We start from the raw sequence: 23,139 nt of genomic DNA on the forward strand, positions 1-23,139 counted from the left end.
ACAATGTTAGAAGGGTCAATCCATCAGGATGACATAAAAATTATAAACATATCTGTACCTAACAACAGAGCCCCAAAATATAAGAAGCAAAAATGGACAGAATTGAAAGGAGAAATAGACAATTCAATAATAATAGCTGGACACTTTAATACTACATTTTCAATAATGGATAGGCAGAAGATCAACAAGGAAATAGAAGACTTGAACAACTCTATAAACAACTAGACCTAAAAGACATCTATAAATCACTCTACCACCAACAGCAGAACACATATGCTTCTCAAATGCACATGGAACATTCTCTAGGATAGACCATATATTAGGCCACAAAATGAACCTCAGCAAATTTTAAAAGATTGAAATCATACAAGTATGTCCTCTGACCACCTCCTCTAAGAAGTCTGTGGAAGGGTTCCATGCGAAGGTTGAGCCAGAGGATTTTATGCTGGTTGTCTGAAAGCTGGAACCTTCTAGAAAACTTTCAGGGCTTCTGTCTAAACATTACCTCATGTTACCCTGTTGTGAGCATTAACTTTGTTAACTCATGGAAAGCACTTAGAAAAGTGCCTGGCATGCAAATACATTTCATTTGTTATTGTCCTCACAATGATTTCATGGGGCAACTTCATTATTTTCCTTATTTTACAGGTGAGGAGACAGAGACTCAAAAATGCACAGTAAGTTGAGGTCACATAGCAAATAATCAGGGGAGCCAGATTAAAACCCAGATACAAGGCTTCTTACTTCAAAGCCTTGTACAAGTACACAGAGAGGCAGGTCTGCGAACTTTCATCACTGCATTTTTTTTCAGTAGCTTAAAATCGGTGTAGATGTCCACCAACAGGGACCATTCAGTAAAGCCCAGCCAGAAAGTGCTTTGTGCTGGTTACAAGAAACAAGGTCACCCTATACATAGGGACATGGAACCATCTCCAAGACGTTTTGTTCAGTAAAAAGAACGTCTGAAACAAAAGTTTCATAACCCACAGGAAACAAAGCCAAATATTCCATAAGATCTGTCTGTGCATGTGCGTGTATGTGTGTGTGTGTGCGCGCGCTAGAGAGAAAGAGTGACTGAGATCTTTGGGTGCTCATATGAAGCAAATGAAGGTGATTTAAACAATAGGATCTATTTATAGGAACCTTTCTTTCTTTAGATTTTATTTTATTGAGCTTTGAAATAATACATGCTCAAAGAAAAAATTCAGAGTACAGCAACGTATCATGAAGGGAAAAAACCCCATAGAAATCCCTCCCTCTGGAACTAACTAGGCTAACATTTTGGTATATATCTTTCTAATCCTCTTTCTGTGTGATCGTGAGTATGTGTGTGATTGTATGTATGCATGTATGTATAGGTATAGAGAAACATACATATGCAAATATGAGAATTCTGCTGTTATAACAAAATGTCCCCCACATTATAGAAACTTAAACAATATAGAAACTTATTTCTCTGTCACATTAAATCCGGGTCCCAGGCAGAATGGTGGCTTCACAAACATGGTTTCTGACTCCTTCTATATTCTTATTGTATTTTTCTCAACCTGTGGCTTTTTCTTCATGGTCTAATACAATTGCTCCAGGTCCAGCCATCACATCTGCATTTCCACCAGCTGGAAGGGGTAAATAGGAAGTGGAGATCCTGCCCCTGCCTTTTAAGTACACAATCTAGAAGCTGTACACATTATTCTTGGTAACTGTTGTCTAAATGTCATCAGATGGCCATTCCTTGGCACAAGGAAACCTGGGAAATGTGGTCTTTACTGTGGGTTACCATGTGCCCAGCTAAAAGTCAGGGTTTCTATGACTATGAAAGAAATAAGAGAATGGACATTGTAGCAACTAGCAATGCTGTTTGTTGCTTATTTTCATTCTCTCAATAATAATATCTTTCTTCACTAAGACAGAAAGTTCTATATCTTACATGGTAGCCATTGAACCCTGTGAGAGGACACCAGCCTAGACCTAATTACAAGTTGCAATAGAGCAGCTGTTCTTTCTAAGGCACACCCAGAAGTCAGCTGCTCAACCAGCAATCTCCAAATGAAAGGCAGAGTCCTGGCAACACTAATATTTACCATGGCACTCCCACCAGACTTTACCTTTATAAACATCATTAAGAGAACCAGAAAAGGTCATCCCATTGCAAAACCAGAATTGCAAGACAAAGTGACAAACCTCTGACAAGTTTCAGTCCCTTTGCTGATCATTCTTAAAGTGATACCATTAGACTGTGTGTGTGTCCTGCCTACAGAAGCACTAATTTCTCCTCCCTTCTTTTCAATTCCAGAGGAATTTGAGTGTGTGTGTGTGTGTGTGTGTGTGTGTGTGTGTGTGTGTGTTGGGGGGTGATGGAGTGGAAAGCATGGGAGTGGATTGGAGTTTTCTATTTCTATCTGTAATATTTGCATTTCAAACTAGAAGACAGTGAGCCAGGGGAGGTATTTATCTCCACCTGAAGCTAAGGTTTTCTTGACTGGTTCATGTGGTTAGAGGCTCGTGTCTCTGACACAGAAAGATCATGTAATACACAGCCTAGGCGGCCTGGGTCCAAGTCCTCGTTTTGCCTCTCACTGATTGTGTGACCTCAGCCAAGATACTTAACCTCTCTGCCTCAGTTTCTTCATTTGCAAAATAGAATTGATGATACAAGAAATACTTCTAGGGCTTCTGGGAGAATTAAATCAGTAAAGTCTCAGGAAGAGCCCAGGGCATGGGGAGGCCCTCAGTAGGTAACCGCAGGAATGGCCCCAGGCCCTGGCACCCAGCCAGCCAGGAAGGGCGGCAGCAGGCAGGCTCTTTAGCGCCATAAACTGATGGTCACTGTGGTGGACATTAGTGAGGATGAACAGGGTAGAGACTCCCTTTTTCATCATTCTAGTGCTGACCAACCCTGAGGAAGCGTATTGGTGGAAACCCTACCAATTCTCTTTTAGACGGCTTTGTGGGCCTCTCCTCAAAGCAGTCTTGGCCTGATTTTACATATTCAGGTTCCTGGGGCCACCTTCCTTCAGGATAATTCTGGAGTGTGTCTCAATATTTATGCCAACAGCTCATTAGAAAGAACCCTGGATTCAGAGCCAGAGTTTGGGCCCTGACGTTGCGGCCCATTTTCTGGGGGACTCTGGCTAGATCATTTCCCTGTCTGGACCCCTGCTAGCTCACTACCGCATTTATAGGGCCTGCCTGGGACACACCTGGAGGTTCATGTACCGTCTGTCTGAAGCATTAGACGGTGTTAAATTAAAAATAAGAAGACCTTCCAAAGCGAGAGGGAAGTGCTTTTATCATCCCCGTCTCACAGAGGGGATGGAGGTGTGCTAACTCATGCGCGTTACCTTCAAGGCCGTCAGCGTCATCGAGACTTCCAAGGGTGGTGAGTAAAAGCAAAACCACAGAGAGGGTTGTCAAATGGAGGTGCCTTTTCCAGATACCAAGTCACTTGCCCTCCCACCTGTCCTTGACAGAATATATTAGCGTGGCCAGCTCCGTACTGTACTTGCTCTTCTGCGTCTACTCTCCACGTGTGTAATTATTCTTGGCGCATCTTCACGTGTCAGCACAGAGTTTCTTGCTCACAATCCACTCCAACATTCTTTCTGGGAGGGAATGCTTGGAAACAACCCAAATGCACTTGAAAGGGCAAATACAAATTTAAAAAATATTCTTCCTGGTGCCAAAAAGGGAGACACCCCTTCTCCCTTTACTTAGAGCATTTACTTCAGAGAAGTTGTAAATTCTTTTTCTGCCCCTTTCAGATGTATGCGGTTCTTTAAAAAGCTGAATAAGCCTCTTGCCAGGTTTACCACCCAGGAATGTTTTTCTCAGGGACCTGGGAGCCATCTCTTCGTAATGTAAACATCAAGTAACCCAGCACCCCTATTGCCCAGTCTCTGTGGGAGGGTGGGAGCCTAACTTCAGTGCTGGGCTCCAAGTTGCCAAACAACCTCCTCTCATAAAGATATGAGTTTCTTTTCCTGTGGATAAGGACAATTAGTTAACACAGATAGCCACCCCAATGATAAACTATGTGACAGATGGTGCTGTCTGGCCCTCCTACTTGAGGACTAGCTACTGTTTGAGAACGTGGATGTAATTGGTTGTATCTGCTTGTATATAAAAGCAGGATGGGGTTTCTTTCTGCCTCTGCAATCTCTTTAGCAGATTGTCTGGGATGTATACCACCATCTGGTTTAATGCATATTCAATAAAAAAACTGTTTTCTTTCTCTTCTACTTTTGTGGAGAGGTTTTCTGGGTTGGCAGGAGATTTTATTTTTAATTTTTGTTTCCAACACCTTCAAATGTCTTTTGGCAGAGGGCTACTTAATAAAGGAATCTTGTACCTCCATACAGTGGAATACTATGCAGTCATGACAAAGAACAAGAACACGTTCCAGTTTCATTCTCCGTTTAAGTGCAAAGTACACAGTAGTTTACTACTTTTTCTGTAAAAAGACTCTGTATATATTATATTTCCATAATCTCTAGAAGAGAAGGGATTAAGAAAAGTGCTCTTGTGTGTGTGTAAGAGGTGCTGGGCAGACCAGGAGGAGGAGAGGGATGAGATTTTTTTTGCTGAACACCATTGTATATTTTCTGATTTTTGAAACATATTGACTATATTATCTATTAAAAATAAATTAAAAAGCAGGGGTGGTAGCAAGCAAACCAAACAAACCACTAAAGAAAAGAAACGCTAGGTCCAGACATTCTCTAAGCACTTGATTCTGTCCGTTTCTGAGCTCAGTCTTGACCTTGCAGCCAACTGAAAACTGATGATATTGATACATTTTAGAGGTTCATTTGGACTTTTTCATGGAAGGCTGATCTTAGTGTAAAAGCAGGGAATGTCTTTATTTAAAAAAACAAAAAAACAAAACACCAACGAAAAGTAAAACCAAAAACCAATCAGAGAGCTAATACACCCTTCCCCATACTCCTCCCTGCAGTCGGGAGAAATGCTTTTTGGGGTCCTCGGTGTCCACTTTTTAGTCTTGATGAGTTGGATGGGGACCCACTTTCAGAGGCGTGGTGTAGCCCCTCGCCTCATCACCTCTCTGTCTCCCAGAAGGTCACTTACTGTCCAAGAAATAGGCCTTCTGGGGTCTGGAGGGGAGATGGGAAGGGGTATGTGAAGTACGCTGTCCGTCCACACTGGGAATCGGGGAGCCAACATGCCTGAGATCCCATTAGCCATCTGTCTTCTAGAAGCTCCTCTGTGAGGATAGTGGGGAAAGAATATGGGGCAGGGGTCATCTCTCCAGCCCTCTGGCCACTTTAGGCTGTGTTGTCACTCTTGTTATTGCTGTTGGGCCTCAGATGAGGAAGTGCCCAGGAAGGCTGGCTACATGCTCGGCGTGTTTCCCTTTTATCCCTGTGCCAAGCCTCTGAGGCAGGTGCTATTTATTATAATACCATTTTATGGATGAGGAAACAGAGGCACAGAGAAAGCAACTGACTTTCCCGAGGTCACACTGCTTGTGAGGCCAGCTCACCCTCCCAGCTCTTTCCCTTCTAACACCCTTGAGCCTGCCTCCAGAGATAGTCAGTTATCTCTCAAGAGGGGAAGGAAGTTCTGAAAGGGTGGAACTGTAGGCTCTGTGATTCAGAGTTGGGTAGGGCAGTGCTTTACATTTTCAGGTCCCATGGGAGGCCTGTGGCTTCCCCGCCTTAACGAGGGGAGTTTGTGTTGATGGTTCAGGGTCTGCCTCCGAGTCCGCCCCCCCCCCCCCACTTGCCCTGTAATCTTGGGCCCTTGCCTTGCCTGTCTGGGTTCCAATTTCCAGGTGCCTCCAGTAGGCCTAGGCAGAGCACTGCAGGCTGCAGAAGTCCGCCGATGAGAAGAGCTGCCAAACGTTGACCAGTGGGAACATGAGTAGAGCTCCGAACAGCGAGCCTAGCTGCACGGTCGCCCCACACCACAAGAGGGCGCTGCGGCTATGGTCGCGCAGGGTCACGCCCAGCATCACCTTGACATAGCTCAGACAGCCAGTGAAGAGCACCCATGAGACCACCTGCAGAGATAGGGTGAGAGATGCAGAGTGAAGGGGGCTTTGGAGTGACCCCAGGGGCGAAGGGTAAAGGGTGACCTAGCAGGGCTAAGGGAACCCCATGAGTTGACCCCTCCCCAAGGGCAAAGGAGAGCCCAGTGGCTTTTCTGTCCCCCACGATCAAGTCAAGGGCCTCTGGGAGAAGGCCACTGTTGATGTACAAATGGTGGGAAGACTGTAGCTTTCAGGCTGGACTATCACCTTGGACCAGACACTTCACGTTCCTAAGCCTCCTCTCCCAAATGAGAAGCATCCCCGCCCCCCAATCTGGGGCTTCAGGAATAAGCAACCACAGACTTTGGTCAATAGGAAGGGCTATACCCAGGGTCTCCCCAGGCCTTGGCTAGGTGAGGGGCCACCTGTGGGAGCAGATACTTACAATGAAGACTTCTCCACTCCAGTGGCCCTGCATGAGGGGGCAGGGGCTCATCACGGCCATGGCCATATTGTAGGCCCCAAAGCTGGTCCCAAGCACTGTGAGGACCCCCAGGAATGGCAGCGATCTAGGGAAGAGTGGGGGAGGTGAGAGGCCTGACCTCTGCCTCCCCTGCCCTGGGGGCCATGTGGAATGGTCAGCATCTCCAGGGTTAGAGATTAGACCCATGGAAACTTCCAGGCCACCTGGCTAAAGAGGCTCAGTGAAGCTCCTGACGGACAAGGCTGGTTTAAGTCACCCTGAGCATTAATGGCAGGGCCCAGCATCCCAGCAGGAGAAACAGAATGACCCTGGTGCACAGACCGGGTTCAAATCCTAGTTCCACCATTTAAGCTGAGACTAGTCCCTAAGCCTCAGTTTCCTCACCTTCAAAATGAGTCTTGCAGGGATGTGGGGCCTGTGGGAGCAGAGTGTGCAGGGCCTGACCTTGGCTGTGGGCCGTACCTGGTATTTTACCTGCTGTCATTTCCTCCTGCAGCACACCCAACCTCAGCCAGAAGCCAGGCTGAGGAAAAGGTGGCTTTAATCACAGCACTGGCACTGCAGGATGTGGTGTTGATCTGGGGTGGCCCTTCCCTTTTGGCCTCAGCTGCCCATCTACAACGTGAGGCTTGCACGATCTGGGGACCCTGGTGGCCAGTTTGGATGCATTCTCCTGGTGGCCTCCCATGTAGACCCAGGTCTGACAATTGAGGACACTGTCCTTCCTTTGAAATCTCTGACCCTGGGGTCTTCCTGTCCATATTCTTCAGAACACCAAGGTTGGTCTGCATCCTGGGTGAAAGTGGAGAGTCTGCCCCTGCCTCAAAGGACTCTTCCTGCTCCAAGATTTTTAGATTCCCTGACTCTCAGATTCTGTATTTCTAACATTCTGAGCATCTCAGATTTCACAGGTCTGTGGTTTCTGGTCCTGCTTCCCTAGAATCTCCAGCCTCCTTCCACAGTTTTTAAGCCCCAGGGAGAAAATTCAGCTTTCTGGCAAATTGACATTTTCCGTCTAACTCTCCTATATTCACTCCTTCCAGGGCCGGAGGAGGTGGCTGTGGCAGGTCAGGGTGGGCAGCGCTGAGGGAGGTGGGCATGTGCAGGACTGAGGCCAGTGAGGTCGTGCAGGGCAGAGGGGTGGATGGGAGGCTGTGGGACTTAAAGTTTCATGACCCCAAGGTGGGCCTTTCTCCTACGGGGGTCTGAAGTCCTTGTGTCACTTAGGTTACTTATTAAAATTTGAAATCCCAGGTCCCAATGTAGGCTGGCTCAATCTGCATTTTATCAATTTGCCCAGTCATTCTTCTAGAACTGCAGCTGTAAAGGAGACAGCATGCGCTACAGGCAGGAGGGCAGGGCTGAAATCCTGGGAATGAGACCAGGGCCAGCCCTTTCTCCAAGCCTCAGGGTTTCCATTTGTAAATGGGAACTTCAGTTCTTGCCTGGTGGTTGCTTTTCGTGGGCCAGTGGCAGTGATGGTAGACGCACTGGGCCTGCTGTGCACCAGGAACTGCTTTGAAAGCTTTATCGAATTAGCTCATCTCATACTCCCAGCAATCTGAGGAGGTAGAACTATTATTTTCTCCATTTTCCAGATAACAATCCCTGAGGCACAGAGAGGTGAAGTGACTTATCCAATATCACACAGCTAGTAAGTAGCAGAGCCGGGATTTGAACCCAGGCTGTCAAGCCCCAGGAACCATATTCTTAAGCACTACACATACAGCCTGATGGTGGGGTTTGGAATTCTGGCTTCTGGAATGAAGTGCACCCCCAAACAGAGTTTCCCAGGGCCAGTTAGGGGGTAGACCTGGTAGACAGGAACATGGAGAAGAAGCAGGCCAGGGGGTTGGCCATGGAGCTGAGGGTGGCGGCCAGGTGGTAGGTGACAGGCCCGTAGGACAGGCAGGAGTAGGTCTGCACAGAGGGCAGCACGCCGTTGGTGAGAGCATTCACAAAGGCCACCAGGACGTAGATGAAGATCAGCTGGGCCGGGTGGTGAGGGGCACTTTTCTCTTCCAGATGCCCCGGGCCTTTACTGCTGTCCCCCGGGCCTGGGGGGCCGAGGCCCTCTTTCAGCGGCCGGATAGCGTAGAGGGTGACCTGGGAGGTAAGGAGGTCTTCTGTGGAGGTTTTCCAGTGCCTGGGGTAATGCTGGAGGAGAAAGAAGGCGATGAGGCAGCAGGCCATCATGAAGGCCAGGAGCAGGAAGAAGACCAAGGGCGAGAAGTTGGCGGGGAGGTAGTGGCTTTCCAGACGGCCCGTGGAGAGCGCCGTGCCACTGAGACCAGATGCAGGAGTGCTGTTATCTCCCTGGGGAAAGACAAGACAAGGGTCATCGGATCCCTAGGCAACGGTGGGACACAGGTCACGACAGCATTAATAATGATAATGTACAATAAATATGATGCGTTATTATTAATAAGCGTGTGATGAATGCTATACACAGAACTACTAAGGTAATGATAATAAGTGCTCACACTGACTGACTGCTTGGCAGGCACCAGCGCTTGGCACACCTCAGCTCACATGCACCTCCTAACAGCCCTGTGCAGCAGGGACCATTCTCCCCACTTTTAGAGGGAACGGAAGTAGCAGAACAGTTCGTCTTACCTGAGGGTCATAGAAGCATGTGGCAAACCCAGTCCACTAGGTTCTTTCTGACTCAGAAGCTATACCTCTTCCCACTCTACTGTTCTCCAGGGTTGACAACCACAAATATGCTCAGAGGAGGGGCTGCCGGGGGACCAGCCAGCAGGAGAGCAGCGGCACCCCAAGTCCCCCTGTGGCGTTGTGGCCTGGTGTGGCCAGGTCTCTTTCCTAGAGATTACCATACATCTAGATTCATATGTGTGAAATTTCAAAAAATGTAAATGCCATCAACTAATTCAAACACTTGAAAAAGAAAAAAAAATGCTCGCCACCTACGATGGCCTAGGCCACTGGTTTGCAACCACTGCTGTACTGCTGTGGTTTGGATTAACACCAGACGTATAGTAAGTTGTCCAATATCTAGTGGAAAAAAGTTTGAAATGTGGCTGGAAAAAGGGGTTCTATGGAAAGTAACCTCAAGGGGTGATCTGAGCATGAAGTCCTAACTGGGCAGATCATGGTAGGGTAGTCACGCCCAGGCATATAGATTCTTTAGTGAAAGGCTTATCTTTGCCTTAAGGAAGCCCTGTCCATTGTTTCTGTGCATCTAGGTTAACACACCTTTGAAATGCCAGAGTAAGGACACTCAAAGGCTTAATCATCCTCAAGAGAGCACAGAATCTTAACTATTTTGTAATCTAGTACCCATCTTGCCTTCTCCCACCTTCATGTAACTTTCCTTACGTTCCCTCTTTAATTTCAAATGCATAAAAGAAACTGCAAAACTATTATCCTCCAAAGTATTTGAGATCCTGCTTCCTGGCAATTGTCACCAGTTTGGGCTCAAATAAACTCTTATAAAAATTCTCTACAGATTTGGACGTTTCTTACGTTGACAGACGTTTTAACAACAGGGGGTGTTGAGGCAATGTGTAAAGTCTATGGTTCTCAGCCCTGGCTGTACATTAGCATCACGTGGGGAATTTTGAATACATATAAACTGACAAGCCCTATTTCGCAATTTGGAAATCCAAAAAGCTCAGAATTTTTTCATGACTCACTTGGCAGCAACACTTGAAGGGATGTGAGGCCGTTTACAGCGCTGTCACTGTACTGGATTACTGCAAAACAGGTGGGGCAGGTGTGTTCTAAAATCTGAAACTCCAGATTCCAATACACATCTGACCTCAAGGATTTCAGGGAAGCCCCACCTTCAGAGAGTCTTATTTAAATGATCTGGCTGTGTGAGAGGCCCACTGGTCTGTTTCAGTAGCTCTCCCAGGACATCTCAGCTGCAGCCAGGTCAAGAACATGGGTCCACCCAACATGTCAGAAAAAAGTGATCTTGCTGTGATGAGGTACAGAGCACTGTACCAGCTCTGGGTGATGCCAGGTACCTGTGGAGTGTCGGTCCTCCAGGTGGTATTAGGGCTTGGGGTGGTGTGAGAGGTCTCAGTGACGTTGACGCAGGTGGTGAGCCCTGAGCCCTGGGCAAGAGCCACCAGGGCAGGCAGGAGGCCGCTGAGTCCTTCACCCACAAAGTAGGTGGTGAGATAGTGGGTAGGCAGCTGGCTCATGAAGGGCAGGAAGGTAACGGAGGAGGTGCAGTCCACCAGGGACAGGAAAAAGGTGAGGACCATGAAGGTGACGCTGTGGTGGCCACTCAGCACCCAAGAGGTGACGTTCCAGAGGAAGGCAAAGAGGATGCAGGCGACAATGCCCACACCCAGCACGGAGAAGATGACGGGCACCTCGGAAAGGCAGCCAGGCCGGAAATGATGGAGCAGGGTGACTAGGAGGGGGCCGACATTGGCCAACTGGATGATCACTGTCAGGTAGGAGGGCAGGTACCAGCCTTCAGGCAGCTCTGCCACCAATAGGGGCAGCTCTACCCAGAGCCCGTTGATGGCTACCCAGGAGCCCATCCCGAAGGTGCAGACCAACAGGTGTGTCAGGAGGGCCATGGTGATGCGTGCCTTGGGCCAGAGGCTGCCACCTCCCCAGGTTAGTCTGTAGCAGGGCCTACAGAGAAAAATACCAGGTGAGCAATGTCAGGTTCACAGTGTAGCAAAAGGCTGGGTTTTTGGGCCCAGAGTTTTCTCATTCCCCTTTTCATGAACAAGTTGGCTTTTTAGCAAAAAACAAGAGCAAATTCCTTTATAACTAACCTTCCAGGAGGAAAGGCTGTCTAACCATGACTTGTAAATCCAGAGACCACCAAAGGAAAGTTTGATACATTCAACTGCACAAATATGAAAACACACAAAAGCAAACAAATAAGCCAACAAAACACCCTCTGCAAAAAAGGCAAAAAAATACCAACAGCAAGATCAAAAGACAGATGACAATGTGGGGGAAATATATTTGCAATGTAAAGCACCGACAAAGAGCTCATCTTCCTAATATATAAAGAATTTTTAGAAAATGAAGAACAAGAAGACCCACTAGAGAAATGGGCAACAGTTCAAGAAAAAGTACAAATAAACCTTAAACATATGAAAAGATTATCACCTACATTTATCATGGGAAATGTCCATTAACAATAACTCAAGGTACCGTTTCTCACCAAGATTGTTCCAAAGATTACTTGCCCTAGACAAAATGACACACGTATGAGGTTATTATTCCTCGTGGCCTTGTTGGTAATAGCAAACCATATGAAATGACCCAAGTGCCTATCCACAGAGGAGGGGCCAATGAAAAGAATGCCTACGAGTTGGAAAGCTATACACCTGTCAAAAAGAGTGAGGAACATGGGAGACCTCCCAGGCTGACAGGGACAGGTCCTGAGGCTACGTTGACAAATGAACAACATACAGGTAGGCAGACAGTGTGCTGCCTTTTGAACACAGGGGAAGAGGAGGAAGAATATGTTTTCTTTGCTTGCATTTGCACAAAGCAGTCCTGGAAGGACACACAGGAACTGCTGGGATGTTTATAGCACCTGTACAAAAGGATTTGTAGGGCCGGCCCAGTGGCTCGGGTGGTTAGAGCTCCGCGCTCCTAACTCCGAAGGCTGCCGGTTCGATTCCCACATGGGCCAGTGGGCTTTCAACCACAAGGTTGCCAGTTCAATTCGTCGAGTCCCGCAAGGGATGGTGGGCTCCGCCCCCTGCAACTAAGATTGAACACAGCACCTTGAGCTGAGCTGCCGCTGAGCTCCCAGATGGCTCTGTTGGTTGGAGCGCGTCCTCTCAACCACAAGGTTGCCCCTTCGACTCCTGCAAGGGATGGTGGGCTGCGCCCCCTGCAACTAGCAAGGGCAAATGGACCTGGAGCTGAGCTGCGCCCTCCACAACTAAGACTGAAAGGACAACAACTTGAAGCTGAACGGCACCCTCCACAACTAAGATTGAAAGGACAACAACTTGACTTGGAAAAAAGGCCTGGAAATACACACTTCCCCAATAAAGTCCTATTCCCCTTCCCCAATAAAATCTTTAAAAAAAAAAAAAGGATTTGTAGATCTTTTTTCTAGGGTTTTGACTTGTGAACCATAAACATACTACCTGTTACAAAAATATGGTTACCTGCTATAAAATTCCAATCTGGCTTTTTGCTTCTCAAATTATAGAACTCCCTAGCTGGACAGGTCCTCGGAGCCCGCTGGACCATTCTGCCATCTGTTTACCACTTTCACAATAACCTGTGTCATACTACCTGTGATGTGACTGTCTTCCATCTACCCTCAATCTAAGCAAAAATACTGGAGAGGCCAGAGTGAAACTCTGGAGCCAGGTGCCTGGGTTTGAACCCAGCTCTGCCACTTACGGACTTAGGAGAGTGACTATGGGCAAGTAAGTGACTTTGCCTCTCTGTACCTCATTCACCTCATCTGTAAATAAAAGACAATGACAGTATCCATGAGATGCAAATATGTTGAGTTTCTCTTGTCTCAAACTGCACCTGACACACAGTACACTCACCAAGGGTTAGCTATTTTCATGATGGTGAAATGCCAGGCATACCAACAGAGTTATTTTTTCTGATTCACATGAAAATGAATACATGACTATTCAAAATTAGAAAGGGAAAAAAAATCCCTCTGAGGCACCACCTGAAATCACTGGTGGCTCAAGCACCATTTTGGAGAGGAATGTTGACTGGGCCAATCACTCACTTCCTTTCACAGATGGGAAATGGGGTGGGGTCCACAGGGCTGGAGGGGCTCTCCTAAGACTGGGAGGTGGGATTTGGAGTGGGTCCCCTGCAGTACTTGGCTCCCCCTCACCGTGACCCTGTGGTGACCCCTGATCCTTTGGTTCTGCTCAGTTTACACTGTCGGTCTTTACCGCCTTGTCTCTGTTCTTCTGGAACCTTCAGGAGTGCCCCTTGTGGCAATGCTTTACCCAGGAAAGTCTTGACACCACAGCAGGGTTCCCACACCCAGAACTGACTCTCAAATCCCGGCTCCCTTCCTCATTCCTCCACTGGGGAAACCCATTCCACCCTTTCCCAAAGCCACCTCTTTTCCTCTCTGGGAAGTGTTGGAGCAGAATGCAGTCAGACCTGTTTTCTGTCCCGCTCCACCACCTTAGCTAAGTCACTTAAGCTCTGTTCTCTAACCTGTGAAGATGGCCTAACAGCCCGGCTCTGGGTACACCAGGGAGGAGCCGAGAGAGGAGCAGCTCCAGGCAACTGCCACCTGCCTGGCTGCACCCCCCCCCTTCCTCCTCTGCAGCCCAGCTTTCTGCAGGACCCTGTGCCCAGGAAATCTCCTCTGGCTGCCCAGCACTGGACCCCAGGCTCCCTTCATGTAAGGTTTTCTGGTGTGGACGTACGCAGGCACATTTCTGGGGAGACTGACGCTCTTAGAGGGCAGAAGTCTGCTTTGGAATCTGGCATTTTGAAGGCAGAAGAACTTTTCAGATGATCTAGCCAGCTCAGTATTTGTAAATTGGCAACTTCTGGGTCTCAACCAGGCAACAGATGTATTATTTTGCTTTGCTGTGTGTTATAAGCAATTGGTTACTAAAATCCGCAAGTCAGGAGGTGTCATACTAAACCCAAGATTTCTGGCTTCTCGGGAATATTCTGGAAGACCACACCACGCATGCTCATATGGTAACACTCACTCTTGACCCTCTTTACCTTAGGAGACCGGCCTGGGCCCTGCCTGGTCCTGTAGGCACTGCAATCCCTTATTTTTGAGAGGGAGGTGTGGCTTGCCCAGGATCCCTTACAAGCTGGGGCAATGGTGGGGCTGGAATCTAGTTTTGGGCCCTCTCTCTCAGACTTCAGCCACTGTTCTCTCCTATAGTAAAATCTGGAGCCAGATGCCTGGGTTCAAATCCCAGCTTCAACCCATCTAAGCTGAGCAAATGACTTAATTTGCTGTGACCAATTCCTCTTCTGCAAAATGGGGAGGCTCCCAGTACCACCATCAAGATTGCAATGACCATGAACCTGCAGAATGCTAGAATGGTGCCTGACAGAGCAAATGCTCAACAAACGTTAACTGCTCTGATTACTATTTCAGCAGATTTCAACTGCATTTGAAGACATTCAATTACCTCGAACACACTTCTGGTTACCACAACACAAGTTATTCCTGAAGGCAAAATTTTATCATTACTTCCTCCTAATCAACCAACAAGGGATGATAAAGCATCTACTTTGTGTCCGGAGCTCTGAACGATACAAGGAGAAAAGCCACAGGGGTGTCCCCAGAGAAAAGTAGGAGGAAGAGGTGTGTGGGTTGCAGACCTCAAGTGCAATCACAGGTCTAGGTAGAGGTGACTTGGGGGTGGAGAGGAGGGGACTGCTGGGACTAGATGAGAAGGCGGAGTTTCCCACCCTACCTTGGCCAAGGTAGGTAACTCAGTGGCTGCAAAACGCGGGCAGGTCCTCCTGGAGGGTCAGTGGAGTGGAGGAGGGAAAAGACCTCTTTCAAAGACCAGGAGCTCTGGTGCGCGTCTCAGCTTCCCACTATACTCTCCAAGAAGATCCAGAAACAGGTGATGGCTGCCCACCTCACCTGAGACCAGAATCTGGTGTAAAGCAGGCAGAATCCCACTGAAAAAAAGCTGTCCTGGGCCAACTCAGACCGAGTTCTGATTATGATTGGTGAAACAATATGGGAAGAAAAAATAGGTAGAGAGTTGTATGCTATTCCAAGGCTGAGGCTGCTAGATGCTTCCCATTAGCCATTCTTTCCTTCTTCCTTAGTTGTTACAGAGACCAGATTTTTGGTTGGGCAAATGGTCACCAAGTCAAAGGACAACGTGTCCAGCCTCCTTTGTAGCTAGGCATGGCCCAGATCAAGCCCAGGACAATAAAGTTCTCAGGGACTTGAGAAATCTCCTTCAAGATAACGGAGGGTGCCATTTTGTTCTTCCTCCTCCCTGCTATTTGGAACTCAGACGTGATGGCAAGAACTCCAGCAGCCATTTTGCACCATGGGAGATAGTGTGGGTGCCAGATGGAGATTAGACCTCTCAGAACTTTGTGGCACAGAGCTGCCATACCAGCCCTGTTCTGCCTGCCACTGAACTATTCTGTTTATTTAACATTGTTTAAGTTGTAAATAAGCTTCTATCTTGTTTAAGCCACTCTAATTTTATATACAGCAAAACCCTAGCTCAATGTACAGAGATATATGTTCAAGGATGTACACTGACCAATTATAGTAACCAAAAATGAATGAGTGTATTTATCTCCTTCACTATTAAGGCTCCAACTCAGAAACTCAGGTCCTACCCCAACAAGGATTTGATCAAAAACCAAAAATCAACAAAATTAGTTGTTGAGCGACAGCAAAAGGTTAGGAGTCAACTTGGGGCCAAGGTCCGTTCCAGGCCTTGACAGCAGAAGGTAGTAGATAAATGACGTGCCTAATGAAGAGGAAGAAGTAAATAATTAAAGAGAGGAGGTGAATTTGCAGGAGACGATTACCTGTATCATCTGAAAAGCCGTTAAGCTAATGAAAGGGGTCCGCAAGGAGGCCAGTTACATGTTTATAAATATGTAATTTTCCTGCATAGAACCAGTTAGAAAATAAGACTTGCTATTGAGTAGTCATTTGGGAAGAACAAAGCTGGGTCTCTTTCTTACTTCTTACCCTGCCCCCCAAATCAATTCCAGCTGGGCCAAATGTTTAAATCTTTTTAAAATTAAAAAACAATACAGTCATGCACGGCATTCTGCCATTTCAGTCACTGATGGACTGCATACATGACCGTGGTCCCATAAGATTATAATGGACCTGAAAAATTCCTATCACCTGGTGACATCCTAGCACAACACAGTCCTCACGTGTTGGTGGTGATACTGGTGTAAACAAACCTACTGCGCTGCCAGTTGTAGAAAAGTATAGCACATACAATCATGTACAGTATATAATACTTGATCATGATAATAACCAACTATGTTACTGGTTTATGTATTTACTATATTATACTTTCTATTGTTATCTTAGAGTGTATTCTTTCTACTTATTCAAAAAATGTTTGCTGTAAAACTGTGTGCCGTATTCTGTCGGCAGCAGCCTCGTACATCCCATGTTTACCGTCTCTCGATTGCATCATTTTCTCTTGGGGGTGACTTAATCTGTGTTGTTTTGTCCAGTCACATGCTGTACAGGCTTGTAGCCCAGGAGTAATAGGCTGTGCCATAGAGCCTAGGTGTGTAGTCGGCTATACCATCTAGGTTTGGGGAAGTACACGCTATGATGTTTGTACAACGATGAAATCACCTAAGGACACATTTCTGGGAACATATCCCCGTCATTAAGCGGCTCATGACTGTCATAAACTACCCATACTTGGCAAGAACAGCTTTTGTAAAGAACTTGGGGCAGAGATGAGCCTGGGCCAGTATGGCTGGAGCAGTGGGCTTGATGGGAAGGTAAGGGCAGCCAGCGCAGGTAAAGAGCCTGAATTTCATTTCTGTACAATGGGTGCCATGCACTAAAAGCCTTACCTCCACACCCACAGAGCTGACTTCTCTGGGTTATGATCTAGGCCCCAGCATAGCTGTGTAATTTGAGGGGAGTGGTTTGGCAATTTTAGTCCGTTTCTTTATCTGGAGAAGTTATGTTGGTGGCATGGCCCAGAACGACCCATCTCCTTTATGGCTCCCCTGCCCTGGCCCACTCCTGGCCAGCCACACCATGTGCCACATGCTCCTGGACCTGGGGGACAAAGCCATCAATGACAAAGAGTGGGGGGACATCATGGGCAGAGGGAACTGCATGTTTTCAGAGAGCTGAGGAGTAGCTCAGAACAACTAACACTTCGAATGGGTTGGGATGCATGTATTTTTAAAATGCATCTTTGTTTTCTATTTTTTCTACAGTGACCTTACAGTTCTTGTTCATTCATTTAATCAGTATTTATTGGGCATTTGCTGTGTTCTTGACAACAATCTCTGCTCTCAGGGAAGTGTGGGAAGCAGTCATTAAGCAAAATGACAGAAATATAGAGCAAGTCAGCCACTGATGAGAGCTGTGGAGGACAGTGAAGCTTGGAGGAGGGGGCGATCATGGAGGCTGGCTGCGATCATAAATGGGGCTGTCAGAGGGAACATGAAGGAACTATGCATGGCAGTAAGCCATGTCAGCAGAAAGAGTAGTCCAGGAGGCGGGAACAGCAAGTGCAATGGCCCTGGGGTGGGGCCTCACTTGCCGTGTCCCAGAAACAGATCTTGGTGTTGCAAGAATTAGCCAGGAGGCTAGTGTAGCTGCAGCAGTGCAAGTGGAGACAGGTTGGTCATGTAGGGTCTGGTAGGCAATAGTTTGGATATTTTCTCTAAGCCAAAATCCTCATTGCTAGGCAGAGGTGGGACCTGCCTTAATTTAATTTTTAACAGAATCATGCTGGCTGTTGTGAGGAGAATCATGTGGGGCCAGGGTGGAAGCAGGAGTGAAATTTGTTAACCCATTAGGAAGCTGGTGTAGTAATCCAGGCAGAAAAGATCATACAGTAATAATAACAACAGCAACTACAATTGCTGCCTTTTATTGGCTGCATGTCTTGACAGGCTCTGTTCTAAGCACTTTACATATATTATCCATCAAATCCTTTCAACAGTCCTGAGGTAGGCATTATGATTATCTCCATTTTATAGATGAGGAAACTGAGGCTCAGAGAGGGCAAGTAATTTCTCTGAGGTCACACAGCTGGTCATCTAGGAGCTGAGATTTGAGCCCAGGCATGTCTGACCGTGGACTCAGACCTGTAACCAGCACGAGCAAAGCCCTGGGGTGTAAGTGGGTGTGAAGAGGCTGTACAGGCCAAGCTGAGCAGGATCACTTTCCTCTACCCCCAGGCCTCCCCAGCGCTTGTGGGGGGAAGAGGAGAAATGGGGTACAGACCCCAGAGAACCTGATTGAGGCTTCGAGACATACCTGCTTCCTGGGGCCCCTTCTGTGATTGTAGGAGACCAGAAACCTAAGCCTTTGAATGAGACACCTAAGATGCTCCTATAACAGGTGGGCAAACAGACAGAGAAGCCAGGACAGCCCCAGGCAAAGGTGTCTCCTTCCTTCACATTCTTACATCTAAAGCTGAAAGTCCCAGGCCCAAGGGAGAGAAGGGAGCTGGTGTGAAGTTCCCGCCCAGGGCCAGTGCACCCTCAGTGTGTGGCTGGCCCATCTCCTCCCCGACCAGGCAGGAAAGGTCCTGTGTGACTTTAACATCAGAGCCCAAGCAGCCTCCACCCCAGCACTCTGTCTGGCTCTCTGCTTTATTCCTTCTCAGCACTGTGGTGCATTAGCTCTGTTACTGGAGTATATCTCTGTCTGCCTGTTAAGTGATGGTCTCTCCCACTGGAGTGTCATCTCCATGAGGTTAGGGTCCTATCCTCTCTCAGTGTGCAGGTGGCCATCTGGTTTGCCAAAGCCTGGGCCACGAACAGAGAGCCTGCCTTAGCCATGCAGGTTGAGTTGTCTAGGGTGGCCCCAGGCAGTGCCAGAGTCTGACAAAGTCTGGACAAGGGTCTTAGTCAGCATTGTCCCAGGTCCCTGGCTGCTGGAGTCCTTGGTGAGTCCTTGCAGACCTCTCTCCCTGTGGGTCTGGGGCTGGTCTCCACCCTCATATGATTAGGGTGGTGGGGACGTTGTCTGGGCAAGAGTGGGGTGACTTTGAGTCAACAGAGCAGGGAGACTGAGAGGGTCAAAACCAAAAACGTAAAGGGAGAAATGGAGAAAAAAACTGAGACACAGAGAGACAGAAAGAACCAAAAGCTAGAAGCAGAAATGAGCAGAATGAAAGACAGAGGGACAGAGGCAAGGCAAAAAGAGGAGCTGAGGTAAGGAGGAAATGGAGGCAAAGGAGCAGCTGAGTGTGCTGGATGCCTGGCTTAGCCACTCAGCTGGTCACAGCTCACAGCCATGCGTATCAAAAGGCCTTTTTCACCTCTCCTTGTCTTGGAGTTCCCCCAGGTCTCCCTCCTCCAATTCTATGTTCCCATCTCACAGATCTGGGGAAACCGAGGTCCAGAGAAGAGGTGCTGCTGGCACACATCCTGTCCATGCCCCCTGCTGTGTATCCTCAGGCCAGCTGCTCACCCTCTCTGGACTGAAGTTCCACCAGAGGTTCGGAGGATGCCCAGGCTTGTTGGGCTTTTCTGCCAGGGAGTAAACAAGGAGATAACGGGAGTCCAGGAGGGCCAGCTGGGACTGTAAGTTCCCTTCCTCCTCCTCCCTCCCAGGGTCTGGAAGGGCTTCAGGCTTCCCACGGGTTTGACCTTGGCTGGGTTCCCCTCTGCTTGGTGCCCATCCCAACCCCCAACCCCCAGTGCTGGTGCCAGGCTGGTGAGGCTCCAGCCCCACCTGGCAGAAGCAGCCATCTAGAGATCCCAAAAGCGTGGAAATGCAGCCGGGCAGAGGTCAGTGAGGGCCCAGTGTTCTGGCCTGGAGAGGAGGTCTGGTCCACCCAGCCGGTTCCAGTTGTCCCAATTCCAACCCTACCCACTGGCCAGCAGAGAAGGAGGCCCTTCTTTCCTCCTATCCCTCCCGCCTTGGACCCAGCAGCCTGAAACTAGGGGAAAGGCCATGGGCTACCTTCTGTCCTCAGACAACTGCCCCTCCTCCACCCCGTGCCGGCCGCGGGTACCTGCAGCTGTGCCCTCACAGGCCACAGCCGCCCAGCGCTGGCCGCTTACCTGCTGGTCTCCTCCAGCAGCTCTGCATGGGAGGGGCAGGGAGGTTCGTTTTGTATTAACCTGTCCCCGCCCCCGAAGTGGGGGAAAGGCTGGGGCAGGTTGGGCGGGGCTCCCAGGGTCACCAAGAGCCTACTGTGTGTCTGGAACCCGTCCAGCAGCCTAGCTGGGAGGAGAGTCCTGATTATCACAGGGACAGTGACAATAAAGGGCTGACATTATCCAGTACTTACAGCTATCCAGGTTTCCTGAGGGTTGATCTCCAGAAGGCAAAAGATTTGCCCACTGTGATGGCCCCAGCCCATGGCTACTGGAATTCCTTTCCCACAGGGACAGAACTCCAGGGAGCAGAAACTCTTGGTTCAAATACTGGTGAACTTAAGCAAGCCCTTTGGAAAGCGGGGATAATAATAGTGCTCTCCTCATAGGGTGGCAATCAGCCAGTGTGTGCTGAGCTGACTCTGGCAGGCACAGCTTGACCTGCAGCTAATCTTCACCCCAGCCTTTTGGGGGGGGGGGTACTATAACTATCCCCCTTTTATAGACGAGGAAACAGAGGCCCGGAGCAGTCAAGCCCTGGCACAGCTGGTCTCCTATCTGCTTAATTCTCTAAATAACCCCAGGCAGTAGGCTGGTGCTACTTTTATTCCCTACTTTACAGATGGGGAAACTGAGGCACAAAGCGGTTAAGCGACTTGCTCGAGGTGCTATAGCTGGTAAAAGCAGGCTCTGAATTCGAACCCAGACTCAAACTGGTACTCACATGATGTAAATCAACTGCACAGGGCCTGACACTTGGTAAATCCTTGCTGCATGTTGACTTCTACAAATAAGTCTGACCTGCTTTTTGCATAATTGTCCAAGACATGCATTTACTGATCAAGCAATCTGTCCCCAGGTGAATACTTGGGACGAGGGCAAACAGACCCTAGACTGCTCTCTCAGCTGTTAGGGGCTCAGGAAGTGTTGGTAGCAAACACCTTGGTTCACAGGGACAAGAATTTGCTCCTAAGGAGTCTGAAACGCGTGTCCTCCATCAGGACTCTGTCAGTGAGGCGGCTCCTGGCCCCAATCCCTGCCTCCCAGAGATGCTCCCCTCTGACTGCAACAGGAAGTTCTCCCTTAGGTGTGAACCACATCCCTGCTGATGTGGTTGGTCCCACTCTGGCCATCTCACAGGTGCCTCATACATTATTTTTATTTAAAAATGTATCCTTATTATTAACCTTCAAAGACTCCTCCATTGCTCACCAAATCAAGAAAAATGCCTCAGCCTCACATTTATGTCCTTTCTCAGCGGGGACCCATCAGCCTTGACAACTTTATCACTTGTCTTTTTTGTGTGTAGCCTTGCAGCTTACAAGCAGAACTGCTTACCACTCCATAAGTATTTATAGTACATCTGAGCCACCAAAATTTCCATATGGTTCCTTGCATTTAGGGTTTCCAGGCAGGAATTCCCACCCATTCTCAGGAATATTTTTTGCTTTCCCATTCCCGAATCCCGAGATATAAACTGTTTTCTGTTCTCCACAATGAATCGTTCCCCCAAAGTGATGGCTGATACTACCAACCACCTGGGTTCAAGGAGCCGATTTTCTCAATTTCCCGACCAACTTTTCTTGGGATTCGGGAACGGGAAAGCGAAAATAATTCCTGAGAACGGGCGGGAATTCCCGCCTGGAAACCCTACTTCCATTAGAATATCCTTTCTGCCCCATCTCTTTCTGGCACAATCCTGCCCATATTTCAAAGTCAATCTCAAACGCCACCTCCTCCGAAGAAACCTTTCCAGACATCCTACCTGACATAACCAGTATTGGGAGCTTCGTATGTGTGTTGCATACATGAATAAGTGAAACGCAGTCAAAATGTTCTCCCCTTCTTTGTCATCTCCAGAAATTTTTAGAGCCTTTGTTGTTGTTTAAGTAATAGACTTTTTAAAAAAGCAGTTTTAGGTTTCCAGGAAAACATCCCACCCACATTCTTAACACAGTGGGACATACCGTCCGTGTTGGTCTGAAGCTTGCCTTTCTCTCTTAGAGATCTTTCTATAGCCCATATCCTGAGACCTTCATTCGTTGACTAACTTCTATTAGATTGGTGCAAAAGTTATTGTGATTTTGCAATTATTTTTAACCTTTTAAACCACAATTACTTTTTTTTTTAATGAAGGCACAGGTCACAATGGCCCATGTGGGGATTGACCAGCAACCTTGGTGTTATCAGCACCACGCTCTAACCAACTGAGCTAACTGGCCATCCCTAAACTGTAATTATTTTTGCACCAACCTAATATTAAGTGTCAGCTGTATGTCAGGTACTGTGAGCGGTGCTTGGCATATAAAATCGAACAAAATTCATAAAGCCTTTGTCCTTGGAGAGTTGACACTCTAGTGGAGCAAGATGGGCAATAAATAAGAAATTATTTAGTATGTTAGAAGATTTGTTCTGTAGAAAAAAGAGAGAGCAGGGTGAGGGGGACCTGGAGTTGGGGAGGACTGAGTGGGGGGCAGATTGCAGAGTAAGGGGAGCCAGTAGAGCCATTCTGAGGGGGAAAGTGTCCCAGACCTGGCAAGGGCTGGAACTAGAGGTGTTCCATTATGCAAATGCACCGGGATGAATTTCGCTGGCCCCCATTGCTGGGCGCATATAATTTACCATCAAGAACAATGCTGCAACAAACATCCAGGGAAACTTTCTTTTTGCCCATGTCCAGAATACTTGTATGCTCAGTTTGTAGCAGTGAATTACAACATACCTGAAAGGGACCACCCAGTTGCCCTCCAAAGACACTGCACCAGCACCTTTGGTTTCCCGGAAAGGGCTTCCTCGGCGCTCTCAAACAGATGGATTCTTCTGGCAGGTCACGAGGGCGCTCAGATTCCACCAAGAGACTTTTCAGGGCAGAGATAAGCTAATCTGCGGCCGCGTCCCCAGGGCGGGCACAAGCAGGTTCACGTGAAGGTAG

The 23,139-nt window shown here is 48.0% G+C and overlaps 1 protein-coding gene across 2 annotated transcripts; it reads right to left on the minus strand.

Moving 5' to 3' along the window:
• Window positions 1-3,267: 3,267 nt before the first annotated feature.
• SLC52A3 (solute carrier family 52 member 3) lies at window positions 3,268-20,523 on the minus strand. 2 transcript variants are annotated; one of them, XM_019755183.2, is made up of 6 exons: window positions 20,402-20,523; window positions 10,466-11,090; window positions 8,287-8,789; window positions 6,435-6,558; window positions 5,770-6,019; window positions 3,268-5,221 (listed from the first exon to the last, which is right to left on the minus strand). In XM_019755183.2, the coding sequence occupies exons 2-5, from the start codon at window positions 11,030-11,032 to the stop codon at window positions 5,807-5,809; spliced, it is 1,407 nt and encodes a 468-aa protein (XP_019610742.1). In that variant the 5' UTR covers window positions 11,033-11,090; window positions 20,402-20,523; the 3' UTR covers window positions 3,268-5,221; window positions 5,770-5,806. The 2 variants fall into 2 exon arrangements, with proteins under 2 accessions (XP_019610742.1, XP_074173744.1); XM_074317643.1 differs by lacking the exon at window positions 20,402-20,523 and adding an exon at window positions 19,576-19,767.
• Between the last annotated feature and the right edge of the window lie 2,616 nt (window positions 20,524-23,139).

The sequence above is a fragment of the Rhinolophus sinicus genome, linkage group LG13 (assembly GCF_036562045.2).
Source record: "Rhinolophus sinicus isolate RSC01 linkage group LG13, ASM3656204v1, whole genome shotgun sequence".
In the NCBI taxonomy this organism is placed as follows: domain Eukaryota; kingdom Metazoa; phylum Chordata; class Mammalia; order Chiroptera; family Rhinolophidae; genus Rhinolophus; species Rhinolophus sinicus.